Source organism: Gavia stellata, chromosome 23 (genome assembly GCF_030936135.1).
Source record: "Gavia stellata isolate bGavSte3 chromosome 23, bGavSte3.hap2, whole genome shotgun sequence".
Classification (NCBI taxonomy): domain Eukaryota; kingdom Metazoa; phylum Chordata; class Aves; order Gaviiformes; family Gaviidae; genus Gavia; species Gavia stellata.
This window is the reverse complement of record NC_082616.1, coordinates 5,463,524-5,486,987: the sequence shown is the minus strand read 5'-3', so window position 1 is coordinate 5,486,987 and position 23,464 is coordinate 5,463,524. Positions and strand designations below refer to the sequence as shown.

At 36.9% G+C, this 23,464-nt stretch overlaps 1 protein-coding gene across 4 annotated transcripts in view; it reads left to right on the top strand.

Moving 5' to 3' along the window:
• Window positions 1–23,464, top strand: part of MACROD2 (mono-ADP ribosylhydrolase 2) — an 884,404-nt gene that overhangs the window by 252,155 nt on the left and 608,785 nt on the right. For all 4 annotated transcript variants that reach the window (XM_059828569.1, XM_059828570.1, XM_059828568.1 and 1 more), the window contains exon 5: window positions 14,964–15,080. In XM_059828569.1, the coding sequence (XP_059684552.1) occupies window positions 14,964–15,080 (117 nt within the window). The remainder of the gene's footprint in view (window positions 1–14,963; window positions 15,081–23,464) is intronic.

The window sequence follows — 23,464 nt, the reverse complement described above, 5'->3', positions numbered from 1 at the left end:
CTACGTTACGTATAGAGATTTGAGGCTTTAGATTGTCCCTCATTAAGGATCTTTGCGCTCGTCCCTCTGCCTGCAGTGCCTGCCCATGTTGTGCACGCCTCAATCGTCAGATAACAAATAATAATCTGGCCTCCACAAGTGGAGGCTGGATGGGAGTATTCAGATCGGGTTTGTATTTGCTGTCAGCTTAGACCTTTCATCCTCCTTAATACTTTTAGCTACACCTATTTTTTTGTGGTTCTTGCTATCACCACAAATAGGTGCCTGGCCAGACTGAATAGGTGTCATCTTGGGACTGGTTTTGAGTGAGCCTTTTCTACCAATTATTGTTTAGCTTTCAGTCTTCCATCTTAATAATTGAAAAACATTTATTTTCAATAACATGTAGGTGTTGGGTGTTGTTTTACCCTGGAGCATAAACATAATTAGTAAAAACAATAACAGTAAAAAGATTTTAGATGGCAGAACAGCTTCTCAACTTTTTCTGTAGATTTTCATCACTTCAGAAGGGTGGAAGGCAGATCTGTTTAAACCATGTTTTTGTTTTGTAAAGGAAAATTGAGCAGGGGGTTGGACTGGATAACCTCCAGGGTCCCATCCAGCCTAACTTATTCTCTGATTCTATGAAAGGATGTATGTTGAAAATAAAACGTATTAATACTATTAAAGCTAGTAAATCTAAGATGCCCATTTATTGGAGTGAAAAGCATCATCTTTCCATGGGACCGTGACGGGCTTGTCTTTACAGTATGATGCTGGTAATACTGAAACATATGAAATATTTATGGTGCGGGATTGAAAGTTAACCATAGCTCTTCTGGAGACTGTCTTATAAAGTGTTTCACCAGTGTATTCACGCGTTTTGCTTATTCAGTTTGAACTGAGATGTGTATTTCCCAAGTACTTAGCGGTATAAAATTTTATGTATAATATTGTGAAGGCAGGGGGAGATTACTTTCTCGATCATTTTCCCATCAGAAGTAACTAGAACTATGGCATTAGACTATTTGCATGAGTTGTCTTGATGCTCTGAAAGAGGTTCTCCCTCATTCCCTCAGTCTTGTTGCTTCCCGACGCTTCATCCTTAACATCACCAGTGCGAGCAGAACGTATTAGTCATTCTAAGACATGGCTTGTTTATGCTTGTACCCTAGGGTGACTGCTGAATGTTTTTGTTCTGCCATTGCTCAGTTGTTTGTTAGTGCCTGTTTACAACTAAAACCTTAAGGGGTGAATATCCTATCATGCTGACTTCTGTGTGTGGCTGGTGCAGAGTTTGAGTTTGATGTGAATTGTTACTTTGATCTTTTGAACTTTGATTCATACAGGTTGCTAGGGCTCAGTAATAAAACTGCCGCCCTCTTACGGTGCAGAAATTTGTTTTACTTGGGTGTGAGAATGGGGGCTTTTCCCCTTTATTTGCAGGTATACTAACTCAGGCATTGCTAAAAATCTTGAAAAATTTAAAGGGTGTTTTAGTGTGTTATTGATGGTTTAGTTGGGGCCTAGAGGGTGCTTTTGAAGGAAATCCCCTGACCCTCCTCACTACTGTGGTATTTAGCATCATCAAGTATATTGGAGCACATGAGCTAGGTTTCTTCTGGGTAAAACTAGACTGGAGGATGTGTCCCTAAGGCATGCCATCAGAAAACTGACATTCAGTCCAGGGACCAGACAAGAACTAGCCCTAAATAAATAAATAATAAAAAACAAACAAACAAACAAACAAAACCATCCCCACCACCAAAAAAACTCTGAAATGTGTATAGTATTTATACTACAGGTTCTCAGCACAGTTGTTTTACTCCACAGATGTGCTCTTATTGGTCCTCTGTATTTGCTAATGAAGATGTATCCAAAGTGCTAAATTGCAATAGAAAAATGTAGCATGGGGCTTAATATACCTTTTGGATAGATGGCATCTCACAATGCCTCTCCATGCTTCCTTGCCAACTTCACCGTAGTTTGTTTTCATAATTCTGTGTACGACTTCCTATTTGCAAGCCTTTGAATAATAATTTTCTGACAGTCAGTGGAGTAATATTAAGAATTATGTTGAAATTTATTCTGTGTTTGACACTACTGGCATAAGCTGTTGGGTTTTTTGTTGTTATTGTTGGGGATTTTTTTGTTTTTTTAAATATGGGTAAAGATTCTGTTCTGTAAATGTTTCTGGAAAGGATGCTGATTTAGAAGTGGAATTTATGCCCCGGGTCCATCACTGACACAGTCCTTGGAGCTTCAGTATCTACAGCCAGTGTTGCATGTCCTCTCACTTTATTCTTGGGCATATTAGAATGATTACTTCCTTCTAATGGTATCAGGCTGCGTTTTAGATATGAACCATGTATGGTTAAAAATCCAGTAAATTTAATGAATCCAGCTTAAAGGTTCCAACATAACTTTTTCAAAACAGATTAACTCTTTGTTGTTTTTATTTCTCTGCAAGCTTTTTAAACTGGAACTTTCCATCTTTTTTGTACAATGCTAGAAATATACCTCCCCCCTCTTTTAATGAAAGCTGGAAAGGAAAATCTGGAGGCTTAAGCATAATACCAAATATCATAGAATATATATTGTTCAATCTTTCTACTTACGATCATATGTGTTTTCTTGGAAAACTGTATTTTTTATATTGGACATATGCACATTTGAATATGTTTACTGCAACTTTTATGGGCTAATGTTGAGCTGCTTTTTCCTTTTAAAGTCATGTCTTAGCGCTCTTGTATTATTTCATTAATACTGCTTAAGCTGTGGAGAACATGAGATGCTTTGGGTAAATTGTTGTTCAGAATTACCTCTTAAAAATTCAGTTAATGTATTATGTATCTGTGGAACATTGCTATGGAATTGATGCTGTTTACTCGTTAATTACTGTAGACTGCAGCTCACAGTGTTGGCACTGTGGCTTGTTTGTTACATGTGATGATCACTTTATAAATGTCAATAAAATCAAGACAAAAACCTCTAGTACAACTGGAAGTAACAACTCAGTATTTTCCTCATTAGTTTTGGCAGCGAAGTAGTCTTACAAAGCAGTATGCAATGAAACACCAGCCAACTGAGTCCCACACTGTGGCTATAATTACTATTTTTTGCTTGCTAATCAGTAGAATTTTTCTGTGTACACTGTTATACTTTAATGGTTCTGTTGCAACACCAAATTTACTACAATGTTCTCTTGAAGAAAATGGCATATAATGATTTTGTATTTACTACAAGAAGATATTAAACTAAATAATACATAATGATGCTGGACAGATTAACCAGCTCTTTAGTTCTTCTGTTCCTTATCTCTATTTTAATAGTGTTTTAGGACAAACATAAAGTTATTTGGGAGGGAATTACCAGAACTACCGAACTGGTAAATATAGCCATCTGAGTGGGATATCTTGTTTCTTACTCGAAAACTATTAGATTGTAATTTTAAGCTGTGCTAAGTACTTTAATTTCCCTTCCCACAACTCATGGAGCATAAGGAGGGTTGCAGCCAGCTCAGATAAGTAATAAGTTCATTAATTACAGGCTTACCTTTCTTGTAGGTTAAAAAAGCTTGTGTGGGACTTGATTAAACAGGCTGTCGGGGTACGGCCCTGTGGAGGGCTGGATAGTGAACAGCTCAGAGAAGTTCCCTGTGAAACTTTTGGATTCAGAGTCTTCCATTAACTCTAAAGGTCACTTGCTATTACCAGGCTTTGTGTCCTTCTCCTTGTTTAAATTATTTTCACTCAAAGTGATTACACTGCAAAAAACCCCAAGTACAGTGGGCAATGTGGAAGGCATTTTTTGTTATCTCATGCTCTTTCCATTATCTTGTTTTTATTTATGACAGTAAATAAATAAACAAATGCACAAGAGTTTTTATTCCTTTTGTTTTTATTCATGGTTATGCAGTCACTTAAAATCCACTTGATCATTATGAATATATCTGACAATCTTAGGTTAGTATAATGCTTTTCCATTTACCTTGGAAACAGAACTTTACTGTCAGAGACAATCTGTCCAGGAGTGGAAGGGGAAGGTAGGGTCTGCTGATGGCAGCTTGCCCCCTTTACTCCATATACAGCTAATTATGTTTGAAGGTTGTGCTGATACCTCTAGTATTTTTATAGATTTGTCAGATTCTGCAATGCAATCTGACATATTAGTGAGAGTAAATAGTTTTTCTTCTGTATTTGATTTGCAGTATGAGTCTGTATCAGGATATGATACTGTTTTTGTAGGGGAGATTGTACTTGTGATGTTTTTGCATGCTGCTGGAAAACATTGGCTATTTCAACATTGCTGAATGTTGGTTGTGTCCTAGATCTTTCAAGTTATCTTTTGGCAAGTATTTGTCTTAGATGTGTTGCATATGTGATTTGTCATAGCCTCTCAACAAAAGGAAAGAAATTTGAGACTTTTTATGGGTAATTAGTTCTCAGGCTTGTCTTAAAACCCTGTCTGAAAGAGCCTTGTCCATACATCATTTTCCAGTTAATCTCATGTTTACCTTTTTCTTCCCTTGTATTTATTCCATTTGAATACATTGTAATGTGTTCAATTAGATTTACCTCTTGCAAGGAAATTTTTGTATAATTGATGCTGTTAATTAATCTGGCTTGCACAGCACTCCAAATTGAGAGGATGTTTCTGTGATTGCAGACTGAGAAGTATCTCAACCAAGTTTTCTCCCTTCAGTGGTTCATGATAAAAGTAAATTAGCACAAGTGAAAATGGTCCAGGAAATAAGAAAACCTGCCGCTACTCAGTAAATAATTCCTAGTATTCCTATAGTCTGTTAAGCCTTAGTGCAAGCAAGAGAATATCTCCTTGTTGATAGTTAGTCTTAGTCCTTTGTACATTCCAGCTGCTGCCCTACTTCAGAGTTCCTACAATACCCGTGTTTTAAGTCCCTTTTGAAGTATGCTCAGATCTGGATGGACTCTGCTTCTGTAACTAACCTATCCTCTGTTACTTTCATCTTCTCTCTCTCGTAGATAATGCATCACTTAAACCTGCATGAAGAGTCAGTGCTGTCGCATAGTCCAGATGAACCCATGTGGGTTAGAGGGAAAGGGAAGAGATGACTCTTGAAAACAAAGAAATTGCTCATAAAAAGTGTTTAGAACGTAATATTTGAAGTCATAAGTGACGAAAACGTTTTCTTGGCAGACTGGCCCATCTTTCTTTTGCAAGATTTTTAGGGGAAGTGGAGCTATTCACCTTGCATGATGTATCTGCTTCATCTGGCTCAGGCTCAGTGTCTTCTCACAGGTTTTCTCAAAAGCTTTAATGTATTCTTTTATTCTAGCTGTGATGTATAGTGTTCTGGTGCTTGGTGCACCCTATAGATAAAGAGAAACATCACATTCTCCTGTGTCTGGTTTAGTTACTTTTAGTTAGAAGTTGTATTTCACTACAGAAGCCTTCAGGCTTCAAATCCGCAAAGACTTATGTGAGAATGCCTTTGCTTCCATGTTCTCTGTGAAGAGTAGGTCTTAGATCATATCCCCTTGCATTTCAGTGGGGAGAAAGTGGTTAACTTTCAATATTTTTTGTAATTTATTTTCAATATATCTTTAAAACTCTTAGCAATGACATACCAAGAGCCTGTTGGTCTGTGAAGATGCACCACAGTTATAAGGCTCCCTTTTACACAGTCATTTTACAATTATTACTTGGTAGCCTGCTCTGTCTAAATCCTTGACCTGTGCCTGACAACTGCTAGCTGATGATAGTGAATAAATTTGTATAATCACTGTGTGATGACTGCTTAATAACTGTACTCCAAATATGCAAATACCTATTCTGGCTTAACGCAATTCATCTGCTGTGACTGGCCCATGCACTTAATATTTTTGAAAGGTTTGCAAGTAATGGAGCATGCCATTGCAGTCTCCTGTCTTTTCATGCGGAGCCCTAAAATGCTGAAACCTACAGAGAAGGAAAAGCTGTATTACAAAAATCCCAAAGCAAAACAGTTATTGAACAACAGAGAGGAAGTGCTTGTCTGTGTGTGTTATAAATGGGGAAAAAAAACAAACAAAAAGCTTCCTTAAAGACTTTGCAGTAGTTTTTCTATTTTCATTTTCTTTCTGGGTTATCAGCATGCTTTTACTCAGAATAATCTGCAGTATTTATTTCCTTGCTAATGGTGCTGTCCATATTACACAGAGGACTACATAAAATTGGAAGATACCAATCCAAATGCTTGTATGAGTCTGAGATGTTCACCAAATAACCCAAGAAAAAAGTATGTCCAGAGTGATACACAAAAGACATCTTGCTCAGGCTTGTGAGTTACCATTACAGAAGGCTTGGAAGAATATTCTGTGGAAGCACTGGTAATTTCTTTCTCTGATCTTGTCCTCTTCTTTTAAGCGTTTGCCTTTGGCCATCATGTGAGATAGGTTGCTGCAATAGATGACAGTGAGTCTTACCAGTTTGTCCATTTCTGTATTCTTTATTTCATTTACATGCAGCATCAAAACATTACTAAATCACTTTTTAAAATAAATTCTGAGTTTCATTGCCCTTTCAGACATGTTTTTTATCTTTTTAGATTCTGTTTCTCAGAATTTAACTTAAGGTTTCCGAACAGTGCAGGAGGAAAAATACTGTGTAGTTCTACACACTAGACAGAGATGGATATGACGGTAGTAGCCTAATGTCATCAATAGCTTAATAGCCATCGTGGCAAAAGAGAGTTTCAGTGAGATTTTAAAGACAATAGTGTGGATATTTACTGTGAGTTTCTCCTGTGCTTGAGGGAGGAAGCACAAAGGTGCTTGTTTAAGAAAAGGAACAAGTGAGGGGCTGAAGGCGCTGGCATCTTGGTCCAGGTGAAGGGGGGCATTGACTCTTCTGCGTGGAATTAGAAATAATTGTTAAGCAGAGCCTAATTTGCAAAGGGCTGTGAAAGTGGGGAAAAAAAAAGTTCTGATGTCATCTCCCTAAACATTTACATCACTTAAGTTCAAGGTGATGCAAACCCTGAAATGGTAGGTTAAAGCTTACCTAATAGAATTCTGTTTGTATCCCTAAACTAAGTAGTGCAAAGAGTGTAACTAACCCGCCCAGTTTCCTGCCCTTTCAGAGGGACACAGCTATAACTTTTTTCACACGGTCCTATTCTTCAGCTGTTCCACGCACTTTTTATTTTCTTTTAGTGGACATAAGAAGAGGCTATGATGCATGAAGTTGGACTTCAGAGTTGTTTCCTTGATTATTTGTAAGAATGATAGTCCTGTAATAATAGCACATGAACATGAACAGAAGTCCAGGACAAAGTAGGCATCCTAGCAATGATATGTAGTTAAGACTTTTTGTCCTTCCAATCTGTCTGGTGTCCAGCTGGAAATGAAGTCCTGTGACTGCCCAGGAGGCCGAGGAAAGGATTTTGGCATCACCAAACCCATTTCTTCGGGGGTAATACCACATTAAAAAAACTTGCAGCTTCTTAATAGTCAGTTTGGGAAGCTGGGGGAGCACATTGAGACAAACATGAGCTGAGTTTGGTTTAATAGCATAGAATAGCCTGAAATTTCACCAGACTTCAGCTTATCGCTTCACTTCTCAATAAACAACAACATGCAATTTTTCTGCTTGCTGCAGTGAGGTGTGTAAGGCTTAGCTGTCTCATTTCCATCTGTAGAAGAGTGTGGTGTGTCAGGTGTCTCAACACTAACACAATTAAAAGGAAGTGAACGGTTCCTTCACACATGCCTTAATGTCAGCGTTTTGGACTGGGAAAAACTGGAAAAACGCTACTGGAGCCTTTCCTAGTTCTTTTTTTCCTGCCAAAAGTGTGACATTCAGACAGGTTTATCAGACCCATGTTTCTCTGAGCCCTTATGCTGCTTGAGTGGGCTGACAAAAGTGTGAATCCTATTGACATTATAACTCTGTCTACAAAATTGGAGTGGAGCACTTGGAGACTAAGAAAGATGACGTCCTAAGTGTGAGATAAAACGAATGCTTTCTTTATTGCTTAGTCGTTTATGGAAGGAATTTACCAATCATCATTGTGAACGTGACAGAACAACTTTTGCTTGGCTTTTCATACATTTTTAATATGAGTTTCTGGTATCCCAAGGTATTTGACTAAAATAAAAAATCTGCCAAAATTTGTGAGTTTACTATTGTTTTGTGGTTTTGTCAAAGTAAGAATGATGGGTTGTGTTCAATAAATGTAGAACAATTAAAATTTAACAGGTCCATGGGTAACTGAGCTTTATTTTGAATCGTTGTTGACTTCTTTATTTCCCTGTGTCTTTTTGCCAGTTTATAGCACCGACATCGATTATATTGGATCTTTCAGCTGCTTTTGTTATGCCTGAATGTGAACAGCATCCAGATTAAGGACAGACTTCTTGTAAAACAGCCAGTTGATTTTAAAATTTAATTTCCAGCACTTTTCACCATAGCAGGCAATAACTGATGGTTTTTAAAGCTAAATTTGGAGTATTTATGCTAAACAATATTCTAAAATACAAGTTTCCCATGTATGACTTTACAATAAGGCTTACACGTGCCATTGTTATGAGTAGGTGTGTTCCTTGCAGTTTGTACTGGAATTCTGGTTTTATTACCTCTTATTATTACTTTTCATTAAACTCACTCTGCAGCATGGGTTAGTGGTTGGAGGACCCAGAATTTTAATTCTGGCTGCAATGAGGCCCCTTGTGCAGCCTCAGAATGTTGGTTCTTAAATAAAGATAGGCACTATACAGAGAATGTGAACTGACACATTAGGTAATCAGTAGCTTAAGCATCAAGACTTTCAGTTCTCAGTTTTGTCTTAACTGAGGTGTAGGCACTAAGAGTTTCTGAAAATAAGAATATTTAAGGAACTGTAAATTTAGATTGTGATGAAACATGAACCTAATTCAGTGAAATAGCCATCTCAAAATAAATGGTTCATCTGTGCTTTTTGTTTTTAAAATGGAGAATTTTAAGGCTAAAACAGATCATGCTTTTAAACTCTTTGAGATCTTGGCCAGAAAGTACTGTATAAATCTGAAGTATTTAAAATTAATTATGTTGGAGGCCTATAAACCAGTGCATTGATTAAAAATATTCAGTTCATTAAACTTCCCAATGGCAGAGGCCATCTCCGTAATATAAACTGCCATTTCTAGCAGTGGCGGCCGACTGGCATCTGTGTTGTAATTTTTTTAAGATCCCCACCTTTATTCATTAGTCCAGCAGCTGTTGTCTCTCACTGGGCCGCATTTATTTCCCCTTGACATTGGTCTCAGAGGTGCAGTTGCAGCTTTGGCAGCACTTGATTCCAATGAACTTCCTAGAGGTACTTTACCAGTTTTGCAGAATGAGGTTGCTTTTGGTTGTGAGTTGGTTTTTTTGTTGTTTTTGGGGGGTGTTTGGTTGGTGTTTTTTTCTTTTTTTTCTTCTTTTTTTCTGCTTTCCACACGTGTCCTTGCAATGGGCATTTTTGAAAGGTCCACAAGGACTGAGGACAGGTATACCAGAAGTGTGCTACAGTCTGGGCAAAACAGCTTCCTCTTGTGTGTCCCTAGCAATATATCTGCTATAATGACATTTCTCTGTTTTTATTCACTCCTGGCATTTGCCAGGTAGAAGAATAGTACTGCTTCATAGATAAATCATGCACAGTTAACTTTCTCAAATAAGTAAATCACCTGCATTTCCTAGTGAAAATGAGAAATGAAAATCTGGAAAAGCACCAGAGAACAGGAATTACTACAGAGAAAAGAATATATAGATTCTTGACATACAACATGATAAATCTGCATATGTTGTTTACATTGTAACTTCAATTTCTCCAGACTCACACACAAGGTCACAAAAGAAATTTGGGCTTTATTATTCCTGGGGGAATTTGTATTTTTTTGCTGTGGTGTTTGATTACCTTACCCTTTTTTATTACCATCTGCACTGCAAGGCTAGTTTTGCTGAGGTTATTTTTTTTTTTTAAGCAGCATCCCATGATACCCTTAATTATGTGTTTCCCGCGCTTTTGCTTCATTTGCAAATTTAAGAGATTTTCTATAAGAAATAGAATTATTCTATATTGTACATCAGTAGATTAGGTAGATTTTACTATATAACTTTAACCCTTTAATTCTGGAGAGCAAATACAGTTGCTTTACAATAAATTAAATAAGAAAGGATTTAAACTTTCAGCATCCTTCAGTGTGCAGTGAGAAAGATGTTGTCACAGATTTCCGTATTTTTGTTTAACGCATTGTTTTTAGTACACTGTCATTTTGCCTAAGAGTTTTATTTTGATACTTGATTTTGTCCATGTATTTTAAGCAATTATTTTCAGGTGACTTCTTTGTGCAACCGATACTATTGACTGTAATAGCTTTGAAAATAGTTTTTCTTCATTAAACGGCTTCTGCTGAATTGTTGGGAGAACAAAGTGCTGTCCCTAGTGGCTCCTAAAACTTACAGATTCATGCAATGAGATTGCTAATATTATTTTTAATGAAAAAGTGTTGGAGTAGTACTTTTAATAGCTTTAGAGCTGACTCTGAAACTCCTTGAGCTGTTCTTCAGCCCTCAAAATACAGTTCATGTATGTAGGTCTTCAAAACTAAGAAACCCCTTCCACATGCTCATCCAGCCAAGCCATGGTGAAACAATAAATACAGAAACCCCATTTGTATGGGCTCTCCGCACATGACAGTGCAGTGAATAACAGGATCACATTTCAAAAAAGAAGTCGACCTGCTTAAGTCTTTGCAGTCATCTGAAAGCAAAAGTGTTGTGTGCTTTTTCAAAGCATTTATTTTACCTCGAGGTAGACTGTGGGGAGCATTAGGCAGCCTGGCAGCCTGCTTGTTGGGAGGGGAATGCAGAAGAGAAGAGGGACCATCCTGTGGATATTTGCCGCCTCACTGGTGGCCCTGGGGAGGACTCATTTAGTATTAATGCTGTCAAAAATCCTTAGAAATAGCTTGATTTATAAGCATGAAACTCATATCAAAAAGCACAGTATCAATAAGGATGGTTAGCAGCCCTGTCTTTAGTTCCTTCAAGTGTTACCAGTAGTTAGAAATGCCAATTAATCGGCATGCAGACCGGAGATGGGATTTCTTGTCAGTTATGATTGATAGTTTTGTCTGTGGGATTTTCCCACATCTTTCCTGTAGCTGTGAAATGGCAGGTTGCTTGTGTATGTAAATGACCCCAAGTATATATGTGATTTCCATAAACCTGGACAGGAAGGCAGCCTGTAAAAAAAAGGCATACTGTGAAGCAGAGTAGTAGCTTCAAAGTAAAATGACATTTTTCATTGGTTGTAGAAAGCAGTGATAATGCATAATTCCTTATCACTGTCACAGGACACAAGTCAGATTTGACCATAAGTGACTGGGTTTTTCAGCCAGTTGCACAAAGAAATTCCAGGGAAGGAACAGTGAGATATGGTTTAACGTTTTCCAAATCTGTTTTGAAAAATGCAGATGAGCATCTATATATCAAACTGATGATACAGATGAAGTATCTGAAACCAATATATCAAAGATTCTTCACTTTCCTATAAAAGTATTTTGGCAGCATGCCATTATTATCATGTAAATCTCTTCCTCCTTACTGCATAATAACGACATATCTTCGGCCATCATTTTTTCCTCCTGAGGTTGTTGCCATTATCTGTAATTTCCATAAAGTTTCCATGTTAACAATGCTTACTTCTCTGTACACTTACATTACTAGTCAGTGCACACTTCCAGAAAACAAAATACCTCACGTAAATGTTTTGTGCATGCCTGTTCCATGTTTTTTTGAATTAGTACAGCTAAGACATGTTTTAGCAGAGGCTGAAGTATCACATTTAGACTTGCTAATCTATTCTACGTTTGCCTATTATTTTTTTTTTTATGCTATGCAGAGTGCTTATATTTGGCGAGATATTTCACTGCTTAGGTTTTTGCTTTAAGAATTATCAAACTTGTGTTATAGATTGTATATATTATTGGAAACAGAATATTTCTAGCATTATTTATTGAGTTGTCATATTAAATGGAAAATGTGTACGTAGATCAGAGGTCATCTCTGCTCAAGTATTTAATAAACTGTGGTAGAAAAAAGCTTATTCAGAAAATTGTGGGTGGTTTGGGTTTTTGGGGTTTTTTTGTTGATTGTTCTCCTTCATTCTTCTATGTCATCAGTCACTGAGTATATCAAATGCTAATGTCTACATTTCCATCTATGCCTGTCTGGAGTATTCAATCATTTTCTGTTATGCCACCTTTATAAGGGAAGTATGCATGTCTACTTGTTTGGTTTTGGCAGATGTCTTCCATTTTACTTGTAACACATCAGAATTGGTTACGATAGAGTTGATTTTCCTCTGTTAAGAATTTAATCTTTTTCAATTATGTTTTCATCTTTCTGGAGGCTGCTTCGATTATAAAGACTGGACATGGACCTGTGTGGAACCAGCTCCAGGAGACTAGTGGTAGACCATCTGTATTGTAGCTGTATGTGCATTAAGAGCATGCTTCTTCCGTCATGAGATGGTTTATAGATGGGGAGCTGGGACCGCCTATGTACTGGCCGTCACAGCTCATCTGGCACGTGGTATGTTAACATATTGGGTATGTTAATACATTGCAGATTTAGAAGTGGCAAATCTGTGCTTCCACTTCCCTGCCAGAGTCAGTGATTTCTTTTTGCAGGTTCTGTTGTTTGGCTGTGCTCTGAGCTGGACCTGGGTTAAAATGAATGGAGTTTGGGGGAAAAGAGGTTGATTTATCCAGAGAAGCTGGTTGAGAGGGTAGCTGAACAAATCGTTGTGCAGACACTGCTCAAAGGAGGGTGCCTACTTGTTAGGGACAAGAAGCAGCTCAGGGGTGGAAATGATTAATCCACTGCCAAGGGAATAATTGCATGGACTTGAGCCCTTGTCCAGTACTCCTGAGGTGAAAGATTTCTTCCTCTGTAAAAAATCGTGCAGAAAGTGCTAGACCTAAGCATCAGTGCTCTTTTTATGCTAATGTCTCGGGAAATACTAATGTTGGTAAAGATAGTGGTGGTGGTGGTGCTTATAAAAATATACTTGAGGTTTCAACGTGTACTGGTTTACTTATCCTGCTTGGTTTGGAAAAGCATTTAGTAATTAAGGTAAAATAATTAAATTGGGTATTATGAGCACAGGATAGATTTCAAGCATTCTTTTTTCCCCTCGAGGTTACAAAATATTATTCTTGCATTAGCATCTTGGAATCTCTTGAGCCGAGATTTTGGGTAAGTTAAAACCAGAAGTTCAGCTAAGGTAGAGTGAGAATAGTTGGCATCTTGGCATAGACAGTGCACAATGAGCTTATGGCTGGTGGTTTGGCATCCACATTCTTTTCAATATGAAAATTTTAGAAAATTTCATTGAAAGTGCAACATCACATGATTCTGTAATTATCTGTCTAATATAAAGTATTTCAAAATGACATCTTAAGAATCAATGGCATCATGTCCAGGACGACCATGGAGTATTACAAGGAACCACTTATCCAATTTTACTGTGTCATCTGAATATTAACTCTGGCATAGAACACCTCAAAAAAGGCAACTGAGTTTTTAGCACTTAGTAGAAGGCGGCTTCATTCAGATAAAGATGTTATCTGCCCCTCCACTTGGGGATACGTAGCTTCAGGGAAATACTGAACACCTTTTGCAAAACCAGCTACGCCCTTAATGCAGAAAGGCCAGTCGTCGTTTCTATTCCAGCTTCAAAAAACATCTCAGGGTGAGGGAGTTACCTCATCTCCCTGCATCCCAGGGAGCCGAGAGTGGTGGGTAGGTATGCTGCGTGCCCAAGCCTTGTATTGCCCAAACCTTGCTATGCTAGCCTGTAGAAAGCTACGCAGCTTACGTATGAATGGATCATATGCATCTCTTGAAAACCCACCTACACTTGGCTGTTCAAACCTTTTCTGGTTTAATTGCTTCAAACATGCTGTTGGGTACAGCTGTAACTTTGAACTGGTTAAATCTGAAATAAAATTTGAAATAAATATTGAACAATACGCATACAGAATCTTCCTTTCTTGTCTCCATAAGTATTTGTTTAGCCTTTATACTTGAGCTTATTTTACCTTTTTTGAATTGATACTGTAGTTTATATGATGATTATTTCTCGTAGTTGAACTTCATCATTGCTGCTGACTTAGGGCCTTACTGTAGTTAATATGTTCATGCACACAGTATTTCCCTTATTTTTTTTATTTCCTTTTTCTTAAACTTTTTGCCATAATTACAGTAAATTATTTCTGTGATTGCATGTTGAGAGGGCAGAAATGCTGTGCCAGCAGCCTTTTTTTTATTCTTTGCTGCTGCTACTATTCTTTTGCTGGCTCCCGAGGGTAAGAAGATCTATGCACTCTGCTAATTTTCATGCATACTTAGCTGCAATTGCAACCTTTAGTAATTATTATTTAATTAACTCCAAAGTATTGCATGAATAATGCAAAATTTAAAAATGTAAAAAAGAAAAAAGGTCAAAACAAGGTATTTTCTATGTTTCAAATCCATATGCATTATATCTTGGAATTTATGTATAAGCCATTAATACAATGGTGACATTAAACGGTCTTCATAATTGTAGAAGTATCAGAGAAGTATCATGTAGTAAAAGAGAGTTTGGCATTTAGCTGGGGATCAAATTTGTTTTCATAATTTGTAGTGAGAATTTCTTAGAGCCTTGAGTAAGACCCCTTTCTAATAGTGAAATTTTAATTCTGCTTTACCTTTTCTGGGTGTTTTCTTTTCAGTTAGCAGAAGTTGACTAAATATTATTTTTTTGATAAACACATTGACTAATTTTGGCAGAAAAAAAATGTTTGTATGTATTTGGATATCTGCTTATAGATCAGTAGGTCTGCGCTGAGAATGTAAAAATGAGCAGTACATGCTTGTGACCATATATTTGTGTGAAGGCAACATAAAGACTGGCTTTTAATAAATAAAAATTTCTGGGTTTGCTTTTGTAGTGGATGGCTGCATACACAGAGCTGCTGGGCCCTGCTTAGTTGCTGAATGTCGCAACCTGAGTGGCTGTGAGACTGGACAAGCAAAAATTACGTGTGGATATGACCTACCTGCAAAATGTAAGTCAACCCTTTCTCAGCGTTTTCTTTTTGTTTTAAGCACGTGGAGCTGGTATGCATGCTTTATTTCCCTGTAGTCTAATTCAACAAGGTACTCATTTTACAAAATTAGCAGTGGGACTTAATTAAGCATGCTCTGTAATAATGTCTTCCCCTCAAAGCAATTCAGGCTTTTCTAAATGATTTTTTCACCTATGTTACCCGATGAAAACCTACATGTCTCTAAAATATAAACCATCTTTCATGTTTATTTTTTGCAAGCTAAAACATATCATTTCATATGCATAATAAAGGATTGGAAATGCTTTATGAAATATGAACAAAATATACATTATCATATTTAAGTTCCATGGAGACAGTTTTTGGAAATGTTGCATATTTCATATTCTTCATGCAGATTCCTTGATTGTGAATACTTTGAGAGCTCAGGAGATCAAAGTGATGTATTGTGTTTTCAGCTGCTACGTACAGGCTGATTAGCAATTACTGTGAAGGCATCTGTCACACTTTAGCTTTCAACAGAGTGCAGCTCAGTGCTGGAATGTTTTTGCATGTTGAAAGTGGAATTGTCAAAATTCCCATCCTATTTAAAATAGGAAGACGGCTATTTGACCTTGCTGCGTAGATGTTGAGCTTGTTTTGGAAAAAACTAACATGTTGACAGCATGTTGGTTGGCCAGTCTATTATGTAAGAATAAAAAGTAGGAAAACTCTGCAAGTTAGAAACTTACAGAATAGTATATTAAGATACGATGATACAAATACCAAGAAAGCATTACAAACAGCATATAACTAGAATTCAAGCTCTTTTTTTTCTATGAAGTCTGCACTAGGAACATGGCTCACTGAAGAATATTTAGATCTGCTCTCTTAATTTGTTCTACACTTTTTTTCATGTACAATCAAATGCTTACTGCAGTAGCAGGTATCTTTTTAGGTTCCTGTGGCCCTTAATACCTCAGGTAAAGAAGAAAATTGAGTTCCCAGTCATTTGTTGGCACCTTCTATAATGATGATGAGAGCTACCAATTATTTCCTTGACAGTGATAATCGCTATATATGGGAAAACTTTGCTGTATTTTATACATAGTTTTACCACATGTTAATGATTATTTATGAAAGATTAATTTGACTAGAGGTCAGGGAAATTTCTGAGGAAGATTCAATGTGGTAGTTATGTTGGGTTTGTATATGGCCAAGATCTTCACCTGATTCCTATAAAAGGTAGGATTGTTAGATAACACATTGTAATTTACTCTGCTGGTGATTTTTGATGTTTAATTCTTCCCCTTTTTAAAAAAAATATCTTGGGAGAGACAGAAAAGCTGCTCATCCATAGGTGCATACATAGTTCCTCCCATGTATTTTAATGGGAGAAATTAAATACAAGATATCAAAGCAATGAGCACCGAATTGTGTTAGAAAGAGAAAGGGTCATGTCTGAGGCGTGGCCTCCCTTTCAATTTTATAGCAGTTTAATGGGTCTTGCTTAAGTTAGGTTTGTAGAACGGGATCCTGTTTGAAGACTACAGGAAAATTTTTTGTTTTGTTCTTTAGGTAGGAATAATAAACAAAAAAAAGATAAAACCCATTATCACATGCAGTCAGAAAGAAAACCTGTAACCGAACATAGAGAAAAGTCAATATGCTGCTTAATCAATGTTATTAGAAATTGCAATTGCATCAAAGACATGTCTATTTGTATTTGATCATGCATCAACAGGAGGGGGAAAGCATACATTAACTGACAAACAGGCACAGGGAGGGAAATGTACAGTTTGCATGCAGAGGCTGAGAATTAGATACTCTTAATTTCTTAGATTTTTTTCCTTAAAACATATTTGTGTTCACCAAGTGTTGTTTTCTTTTACTTTTCTCTTTAGAAGCTTTTGGTTGTAGGCTCATTAAATTATTGTACCTTTTAGACCATTCATCTGAAAGTGATCAAACAAGCAAGACTCTGTTTTCATATTTTAAAGAGCTATAGAGCCACTGGATATCTTTTGTCACTCTGTGTTACTTTGTCATAATAGGATGATAATTTAACTGTGGAAACTATTTTACATCTGATTTTTGTGACAAGAGCAGCAACATGATGGGACATCCGGACTTCCCCATCTAGATGCACTGTGATGCAATTTTGTGTGTCAGCAATTTGTTGAAGGTTGTAGGTGAATGGACGACTGCCAGCTTTCACAGTGGGTTTGCTTTTCACTTATCTATTTGTGTATAGGAGACCAACTACAATAATCCATTAACAGTTTGAGTAGTGTCTGCTCTTCTCGTGATTGTAGTTGGATGAATAATGATAGTAAATATGAAATGTATTTCCTAGAATGATGAATTGGGTTTTTTTATTTTGTAACAAAATTGTCAAATGTTACAATCGTATTTCCTACCCCTGGGATTTTCCCATCTCTAGTTCTTGATCCTGAAATGCTTTGCTTGGAAGCAGTTTGCTGAAATCAGCAAAGCTGCTCTGGGACGGAGCAGCCTGCATGCGTGCTGTACGATGCAGCACTTGGGCTTAGGCCGAGGACTCCATGTTAAAGAAGATTTAGTGTTCAAAGATCATGTAGCATATTGCTTTGTTTTATAGACAACTTGGAGGAAGTTGGAATTAAATTTGGCATTTGAAGGGAAGGTATGCTTTGTTAGGAAGCTGGTAGTTGGTAAATAAAAAACACTCTGGCAATCTCCTTTAGGATCTATTGTATTTTTATTGAATACTTTGCTGTATTTACTTAGGTTAAATAAGAACAGGTCTGATAAATAATTTCGTCACAAAGGAAAAATTGAAAAATAATGTCTGACTGAAAAATGCAAAGATTTAGGCTATAGGCTAGCTTTCTGCGCTTTGTTCTTCTTGCATCTGACTCAGAGATCAGTTTGTGAAATACACAGGTAGCAGTAAATGTTCAGGGAGAGAATACATAAAATAATTTTTTTTCCTCATCTTTTTATCCTAATAGTGTGAACAGACCAAGATTAACATGTCTATAGCCTAGAGATGTTGCTTTGTGAACTTTTCAAGATACATATTTTTGAACGCCAAAAAATAGTCTGTATGAAAATAGAAGTGAAATCAAATTGAGTTTTCTAATTACCAGTTAATGTAATGTTCAGTACAGTTTTAGAGAAGTCAGTGTAATCACCATCTGCCTTCTGTGCTGCAAAAGCCTACACAAAGCCCCCCCAAATGCCAACCAAGTTATTTGCTGAATACATAATTTGGTTGATGTCATCTATTGTTGTTTTTCAGCAAACACCTATGCAGGCACCCAAGTTTTCGTAGTGCTTTGGAGGGCTGAAAAAGGCAGTGCTTTTTGCTCTGAGATATTTTCCTTTAATGCTCTCCCAGACTGATCATCAATTACTTAACTTCTGTACTTCATATTGTTGTTCCTTTTAAAGAAAAGTTCATTCTAAATATTGTACAACTGGTCTTCAAACATTGAGCAGTACCCTGATACCATCATGCTTTAAATAACAGATGAACAGTATCTGTTTAAAGCTCTACAAATGCTTGTTTTCTTTCTCATTTGATTAATAGTCTCAGTTGGCTCTACTGGCAGAAAATGGTCTGAATGTAAATTGTGTTTATGGCTGGAACCAAGGGTCCATAACAGCCTCATGGCTTGTTATCTGCTTGCAGAGGTTCGCTATAGAACCTGTCAGGACACATTAGAAAATACAGTCTCGTTCTGCAAGGTATTTAACGGGCTTAAAACCAGTTGAAGACATGGTGACAACATCCAACACAGGTAATTGGTACCCCAACCTTGGCAGGAAAGGACCCCTCAACTAATTTTTTTCTGTTGTTAGTATGTCTAGTAATAATTTCTTTCTTTTTCTGAAAAATGTTTGATAATAAACCACCTAAACCTGGGAAAATAAAATCTTACAGCTTCTAATATGGGACAGAGCCAACCATTGGTAGATTACATCTGAAAGGTGGACTTTCAGTGGAGGTACCTTGCTGGAAATGCTAGGGGGTTTCTAATACATTGTTTTATGTTGTTAATAAAGCTGTAATATTTAGAATATTTTTTTCTGTCTGCTTGATGGTTTTAGTACTTTAAGCAATACCCTTTAGGAAACACCATATATAGCGTAGTCTTCTGGTCCAAAGTCACTACGTAGATCAATCTGGAGTAATAATGTGCATGTGCTGTCAAAGACAATTCCTGCTGTGAAATAAGTAGTTAGGAGGAGTGCCTAGCATTAAACGCAGTAGGAGGAATCAGCCTCTAAATTTGTTTAATCAGATTAAAAAGTGGAGTTTAAAAAGTAGATATTAAAAAGTGTGCTTCTATGATATAGATATAATTTTCTGTATTTAAAAGATGAATATTTGGAGGGCATTATTTTAAAGTAAGGCTGTAAGGATAGTGATTTTTAAATCTCTCCATATTTTCTTGGAGATCGCTTACAGAGCTGTAATTAAAAGCTTGATTATGCAGAAATGGAACTCCAAAACTCTACTCCAGTACTCCAAAACTGATCAATTGGAAAAATGAGGCATAATATTCAAGCGTATTGTCTGAATTTCCAGGATTCCACAAAGAACTTTGTTTACTTGCTTTTCAAACCTTGGTTGATATAATAATATGTAAATTTTGTTTCAAACCATTCTAAATTTCTGATATGTGAGAGTCAGAGAGATACTTCCTCCCGCATGGTTCTGATGTGCAGAAGAACATTATCGGTGCATGATTGTTCAGTTTGCTACCCCCTTATTTTTTCTGGGAATTGGAAAATAAGTCTGGGAATTGAAAAGGAAGGCATTAAAAGTGAGCAATATGTGGACAAGAGAGGATTGCTTAGGGAAGACTAACTTGGCTACTGACTCCCAGTTGGTCAAGGTCCTTGATCTTCTACCGCAGTTGCTTTTATGTATTTAAGTAAAAACAGGTGTGCCACCAGATGCATAACTAGACTGAAGTTTGATGAAATTTCAGTTGAAAAAGGCTGCTTGAAGCATAGGGTGACACAATCATTAATATAATTGAAACTTCATAAATGTTATGATAGTTTTCCAGGAGGGATTTCTTTATACTCTTTGTCTTAGCTGAGTAGCATCACGTTACTGTCAGCATTGTGCCCAAACTGCGTGGCACCTACTGCAAAAAAAGGATAGAGCCGGAAAAAGCTCTAGATAGGTATTTCCTGAAACAGCACTGAGCTGAAGCAGCTGTTTACTATCCCTGTTTTGTACTTCTTAAATCTTTATCATTGCTTAAATATTCAAAACTAAATTTAAAATGGAGCAAAGCAAGTTAATATTAATCAAAGGTCTGAGACCCCTTGTTCTTGAGTGATTGGGAAAGGATTTTTTTTTTTATGGTTAACAAAACCACTTACTACGTATTTGTGTGTTTTTCTTCTGAGTTGTGTCTAGGTTTCAAAGTTTTTTTTTTTTTTATAAGCTCAATTAATGCCTTTTATGATCATTTTGAAAATAAGTGCAGTGATGTCTTTATTGTGTTTTAATTTGGTCTAATTCGCTCCAGTCATCTTAATGACCAGCTATATTCACCATTAACAATAGCATACATTGCATATGCTGTAATTGGGTTGGAAGGGAAATATTAACGATTACTTCTTTGGTCCTAAAACCTGCTTAGATTTTAGAGAGGGTTATATGGTATATTGTAAAGCTTTATGGCTTGTCTCTCCCTTCTGTACACCCTCCCCACCCGCCCCCCCCCAAAGGGAGAAGTTACGACTCATGGGGAATGCATTTATCAACTTCAACTAAACAAGTTCAAACATCTCCTTCTCTTCCAAGTCTGCTCAGGGTCTGTCATCAGTCTGGGTAGAAAAGGGACAAGTGCCGTAGCTACCAGTTGAAATGTGTGGTTATGAATCAGCAAGAATCTTCCATCACAAAAGTATATGGTCTTTGTCCTTGGATTCGAGCCTAGCTCGTATACATTTTTTTAATGGATAGATTCTTTAAAATTTAATTTGTGAATGGACCAGAGTGCGCATTTGTCAGTGTGTAGTGTCGTGCTGTGGTTAACTTACAGCATGTCATGCTGGAAACCCTCGTTTCACATCAAATTGTTCAGTTAACAAATGTATTCATGGTGGCTAAAGGAAATGTTTTACTGTTGATCCTCACCGCTATATCTAAATCCTCTTCTTCTGAGCATCACTGGTTACAATCTGGTCATTGAACACTGAACTCCAGGATGGGAGTGGGTACAGACAAAATTAAGAGGAGGACTGAACCATTTGCTCAGTAGTTGGGTCCACCATTGGCTTGTAACATGTGTGTTAATACAATGTAATGGCAGGCAGTTGTAACTTGACACCATGAAATTTCCCTCCCTGGGCTTATTTCTGTAATTCTGGACATCTACAGTTTCTGCAAAGGTCTAATTCTCGGTGTTGCTGAAAGCAATTACAGAGCTAAGTTTGCAGTGTAGTGTGGCGGTGACGGGAGCCCACGCTGTTTAGTACCGCAGTTCCCTGGTGTCAGCATCCAACATGCTGGGGTTCACCCTCTGGATACCCCCTTCATGAAACAGAGTAAGTTACAAGGTGCAAACACTTTCCTAATGCTTAATTTATCTGTAAGGCGCTATTTAAAACGTCTCCTAATTTGGTGAAAAATAATTTGCACTGGAATATGCCTTTCCACACGGATGGTGTGTAGTCATTCTTTAGGCGTGTTGGCACTGGAGCAGGGCGTTGTGCCCCTTAAGGCTAATATATTTTATTGCCTCCATACTTGGATATAGTTGGTCCTTTTTACTCAAATAATAATAAAAAAATTAAAAGTCTAATGCGTAGCAGAAAAAGAAACAAAATTCTGACAGCTAGAGTCAGCTGACAAGGAGAAGGGGTTATAATGGGTTATAATGGAGATGTTTGTGCTCCTTAAACTGCAGCGGTTGCTGCTGCTTCCACTCTAATACGTTCCCTCAGTAGCCAAAGCCTAAGCTCAATACTTGAAAAATTAATCTTTGATGCATGAGATTTTGTCTGCCTGAATTTTGCTTGTCTCATTTTAAATGGTGATAGAAATTGCTTACTGTAGTAAAACACAACATTAACCTCATAGTGTGTTGGCACTTCGTGATTTATGCTGGTTTAGTCTCTGAAAAATATGCAGCCTGTCTCCCAAACCTGGATTTAGCTTATAAAATATGTTGGCACAGGCTTGGGGCTTGAATTGGAACACTAACTGCTGATCCTCCATCTCCCTAGGGCAGGAAAAAGGTTTAAAATTGTAGCCTCTCGGAGGTCATTAACTTCATATCATTTCTTCAGATTAATAGTAATTATATTATTGTAACTGGAATATTTTAAAAACAGTACAGCCTAATTTTCTTTCTTGCAAGCGAAGTATAGGATTCCTTTTTGTGCTGAATCTGCATATTCCTCAGCCAAAAATATGAAAAATTATTTGCAAATGGAAATAATCAGATCATAGGTAATAAATAAAGACATAGCTATTTTCATTCTACTATTTTGAAATAAAGCAAAAGGAATAATATGGACGTGAAAGGAACTGTGATTTTTTTGAGTTACCCTTCACTCGCCCACAAACCTCGCTGTTTACTTGAGGTTTAAAGCTGTTGGTTTTATTTTTATTTTTTCTGAATATATTTTGAAAGAATCTTACAGATGAAAAGTGGGACTGTTTCAAGAGGAGTTCTTTACCTGTAATCTAATTCCTTTAGACCAGTCTAAAGTGGATAGGATGGAAAGGTTATTTAAAATGGTTTCAAAAAGATCTTTGTTTCACTGAACAGAGGAATCTTGAGGCTGTTTCACATAAATTAAGTGCACAGACCAAAACATGTTTTTTTGGTGAAAACTGAGGTCAAACATTCAAAACATTTCTCTTCAGGAAGAAGACATCAGGTGTGAGACTGCAGGGCGTAAATAATGTTTTAATTGCTGTAGGAAAGAATCTAAACTGATTAACCAGATAGTAAAAACCAAAAAAAATTGGTATTATTTTACATGCTGAAGATGCTGTTTCCCTGCTGGTGAAAAGATACTGTCATCCAGGACATTTTGCCTTCGAGTATGGGGATCAAAACGGATTTTTTTTGTTGTTGTGCAGCACTAGAAATTTGTGAGAAATTAGTTTCACGGGTTTTTTAGATTCCTGATAGCATTCCCCTTTTCTTAGCATTGTCTTCACACTCAGGGGTTTTTTTCTTTTTTTTTTAGTTTTGTTTTAAATATTTTGTACAAGTTGAAGAGGATACATTAGGCTTTATTTTTTAATTTCTTATTAGACTTCTAAGATTCTTTCCTTCCTTTTTTGGTATTTGTGAGTTTTCAATGATGCTTATGAAGATTCTTGAGTTATTATCAGCGATCTTGTACCTTTTTACAAAAAAAAAAAAAGGAAAACCAAG